This window comes from Salvelinus namaycush, chromosome 4, assembly GCF_016432855.1.
Source record: "Salvelinus namaycush isolate Seneca chromosome 4, SaNama_1.0, whole genome shotgun sequence".
NCBI lineage: Eukaryota > Metazoa > Chordata > Actinopteri > Salmoniformes > Salmonidae > Salvelinus > Salvelinus namaycush.
The window spans coordinates 68,478,963-68,483,248 of NC_052310.1; the positions used below are offsets into that span (position 1 = coordinate 68,478,963).

Genomic DNA, 4,286 nt, shown 5'->3' on the forward strand with positions numbered 1-4,286 from the left:
CACCCAGATTCAAAGTGAGACAGAGATTAGTCTAGCTACCAGTTGATCACACCCCGGGTTCAGACATTCAAGCAGACAGCATGTGTTGGGCTGGCCAAGTCATTTGGTGCATGGCATGTCTTATCGGCGCTAGCCTAGCCTACAGTAGCTGGGGAACAGTCAGCCAGTCAGGAGGAGAGTGGGGGTTCCTTGTGACCCAGTCATCAACCGAGGGAGAAGGTAGACTTCATTCTCAGTAGCTACCACTATGAGTAGAGTATGCTAGAGTAGAAGACCGTTGACATTCACTGTAAAGGAAACAAGTGTCTGCTTTTGTTGGTATTTAGAGGGTGGTAAAAATTGCCTTTATTTGTTAATTAGATGAAGCAGTCCGATAATAGCCAGTGTGGAAGTGTAGACATGTTTGATAACTCACAGTATCCATATAACTGCTTCAACTATGATGGAGATGGATACCCTTCCTGCAGCACAGATGAAGACAAGAAGATGTGTCGACCTGCTTACAGGTAGAATTCTTATGATTAATATAGGCTTATGAATTTATAATATAATTATCAAGAGTATTATTATTAGCATTATTCATGATCTAAGCTATTATAAATTATGTATTTAAAATATTACATTATCTTTAGTTAGTTTTAATGTGTAAAAAAGTACTAAAGAAATTCAAATTATTTTGGTATTTTATAGAACATAATATAAATCCCAAAGGAATGCAATGCAACTCATTTAAAATCTAAAAACCTTTAACTTACTCTCAGTTACCTTATTTTCTTAATTTCAAATAACCAAATATTGTTGTATTATTTTAATCAGATTGTGGTATTTCAACCAATATCCAAATTAAATTGGTATCATAATTAAGAATATTAAACAAGTTACCCTGAATATAATTTTAATCAGTCTTATCAAGATATTCTTGGTCAGGGTTGGGTAGGTTACTTTCTAAATGTAATCCGTCACAGTTACTAGTTACCTGTCCCAAATTTTTATCAGTAACGTCACTTTTGGATTACCAAAACTCAGTTATGTAATCTGATGATTACTTTAAGGTACTTTTGGATTACCTTCCCCTTAAGAGGCATGTAATCAGTTACTCTCCAACCATGTTCTTGTGAATTTCAATGTGAAAAACAACAAATAAATCATTTTACTTTTTATAACTTTCTGTCTGCCCTCTCTCCTCAGTTACATAGCGTTGATAGCCATGGCCATCCAGCAGAGTCCAGAGCACCGGGTCACCCTGTCAGGGATCTATGAGTTCATCATGAAGCGCTTTCCCTACTACCGGTCAGGAGCTTCACATGTCTATTCAACAGCCATTTTCTGGATACCTTCCACAAATTTGACAGAGTAGTGTTTCCTTTATCCACTACAGGTCCAACCAGAGGGCATGGCAAAACTCCATACGACACAACCTCTCTCTCAACAGCTGCTTTGTTAAGGTAAGGGACATTTTATCACATGTTGTGTGATGATATTTGATCATTTGATTAAGAATCATTAACAAACAGAGTACAAATGTTATCACAATCGTCGATACAAGTTTCACTTGATATCAGTCAGAACAATATATAATATTTTATCCTCATTGATGAAATATTGTATGAAACTTAGAAAATATATTACAATAATAAGGTAACAGTAAAGACAGGCATACACGTTTACATACAAATTTACCAATCGACTGTATGAATTGTAAGCAAATACTTTTTTGCACACAATATCAGCAAAAATGGTAACAGACATAATACTGTTTCATTACAGTACTGTATGTAGAATTCACATTTGAGCGTGATTTCTTTTCTTATTGGTGTGTTTTTTTAATTTCCCTCCAGGTTCCCCGTACGGAGGGAAATGAGAAGGGGAAAGGCAACTACTGGACCTTCGCCACCGGTTGTGAGTCCATGCTCGACCTCTTTGAGAACGGCAACTTTCGGCGTCGCCGGCGCCGACGCAACATGAAGATTGGTTTCAGAGAGCCTGGGGAGCCTTTCCTGCCAGTAAACAACAACAATAACAACATCAACAACCAACAAAGCGGCTCCACCAGGCGGTCCGATCCTAACCCCAACCCGGACTCCTTCTGCTCCATCAGCCCTGCCCACAGACCAGGTCACCACAACCCCCTCAACCCAAACTGCCAGGGGAAACCAGAACCGGAAATTAAATTCAGTATTGACTACATCCTCTCCACCCCAGACCCCCCTCTGCCGGGCTTCAGACCCCCACATAGTGGTACAACAGAGCCCCACATACACATTCTGGAGCCCCAACACCTCAACCTGCACTTCTGGACCCTGTGAGTGTCACAGTCTTGACTATAAAGAGAGCGAAAGACTATCTGAAAGACTGGATGGTTTTCCCTCCATATCTGAATTAGTAAATGAAGAGATCGAAAGACTATATCTGAAAGACTGGATGGTTTTCCCTCCATATCTGAATTAGTAAATGAAGAGATCGAAAGACTGCCCTTTTGTGCAAGGGGATATTTTATTGACTTGTCCTTATTGTCCTGTAATTAAATAACATAGAGAGGTCCAGTATTGTGCTGTGGATCCTAGCTGATTATAGTAAATATACATTAGTATACACTCAAAAGAAACTTGTACACTGTTCATAGTCTTGTCCCAAGGCATACATGTTTACATTACGCTTTATCCATAAAGTGGGATGTTCTGTTACGAAGGTCTGTGAAAATAATGATTCACCTATATAATATCTATAATCTATATAATATCTATAATCTATATAATATCTTGCCTATTTTAAGTACAGGATAATACAGAGTATGCTGACTGTATGAGAAAGCTGATAAAACTGAAGGGAGTGTGATATCATCATGAACTATTAAGATTAAAAGGTAATAATCTCTACAATGTTTTGGGTTAGTGAAAGTGTCAAAGCAATGAACAGGGTAAAGGGCACATGTCACAGCTGGTACTCAGCCACTTCAACTCTTGTTGTGATTGAAGGCAATTATCATGAGGTTGAATTAATCCAGGCTGAGCCCTCTCCAAACCTAATCTTTCCCAATGACCTTTTAAATTCTCCTGAGACTGACATAGTCCATATTTAATCCAGGCACCCCATTAAAATACATTATATTCATATATTGTATGTCGGAGTTTAAACATGGGGTCTACTCTGCTAACATTTATTTCCCTGTTATGAGGAGGGATATCAATCATCGCCGGGCTTCTCTTGCTTGTTTGAAGGGACAATTTTCAATTTAACCTTTATATTATGCCGTGACTACATCATTCAGGACAGGAGGGGGTTCAACAGAACACAACAACACACTTAACATGAGTGGCATTTAATATAGCATTACACTTGAAAGGTGAGACCGAGATGTGACCCTAGTCAAATACACGAGGCCTGCCATAACACTGCCGCAACCCCCTCCCGACCACCCTGACGCAATTATAATTAAACACACCGGCGTATGCCTCCTTGCAAATCCTGTGATCGATCAGTGATATTAACATTCATACCTGCTTGGCCCTCCAGCCAACGTCTAGCACCACCACTGTTATGGATCAGTAGGTTTCCATTAACGAAGCTGTTGATATAAGGTGGCGCTGTGGATGTAGGCCTATTTGGGTAAATGAACTTAGCATAAAGTGCTGCAAGGCTGGTCTGGGTCTGCATGGGTCTGTGTTGAGACACCAAAGAGAAAGAGCACAGGCAGGGGAAAAGTCGGTGCACACATTATGTTGTCAATGAATGCTCCTATTATTGCTGTAGCTGCGGACTCAAGGGTTCTAGAATGGCGTCTATTACATTTATTAAACGTATATTCACATTATATTGTCCCATGTTTCAGTATTCACACTTCACAGTCATGTCCTTTGGGTGAAAATACAATAATTAATATGCATTTATCATGAAAACATATTTCATGTTTGATTTATTTTTCTGGGGAAATATTTTTTACTTAATCCAAACATTTTTGCAAAATATTTTAAATGTATTTTGAGGCTATCAATATGTTTTACCTTAATTTATGTCATATTGAGCAAAAAAAACAGACTCTGCAGCTGGCCTATCTAGCGGAAATCACTCAGTTCTGCCTGCCTCCAGGACAAGACTCATCCCAATAAACGTCAACCTGCTGTGGGCTATGTTGCAGGTAGGTAATGTTGAAATGTGCAACGCAGGGTAGATTGAGTGGAATAGGGAGAAGGAAATTGGGAGAGCAACGATCTGCAACGTTAATAACATCTAAATCATAAACATAAGTAAGTCATTTAATCTACAGCGTTTGTTTTATAATTGGATTT

General features: G+C 38.9%; 1 protein-coding gene across 1 annotated transcript; it reads left to right on the plus strand.

The window, feature by feature from the left end:
- The first annotated feature begins 399 nt into the window (after nt 1-399).
- LOC120045700 (forkhead box protein L3-like) lies at nt 400-2,306 on the plus strand. Its single transcript, XM_038990643.1, has 4 exons — nt 400-506; nt 1,189-1,290; nt 1,379-1,445; nt 1,839-2,306. Exons 1-4 carry the CDS (start codon nt 400-402, stop codon nt 2,304-2,306), a joined length of 744 nt encoding a protein of 247 aa, XP_038846571.1.
- The last annotated feature ends 1,980 nt before the right edge of the window (nt 2,307-4,286 follow it).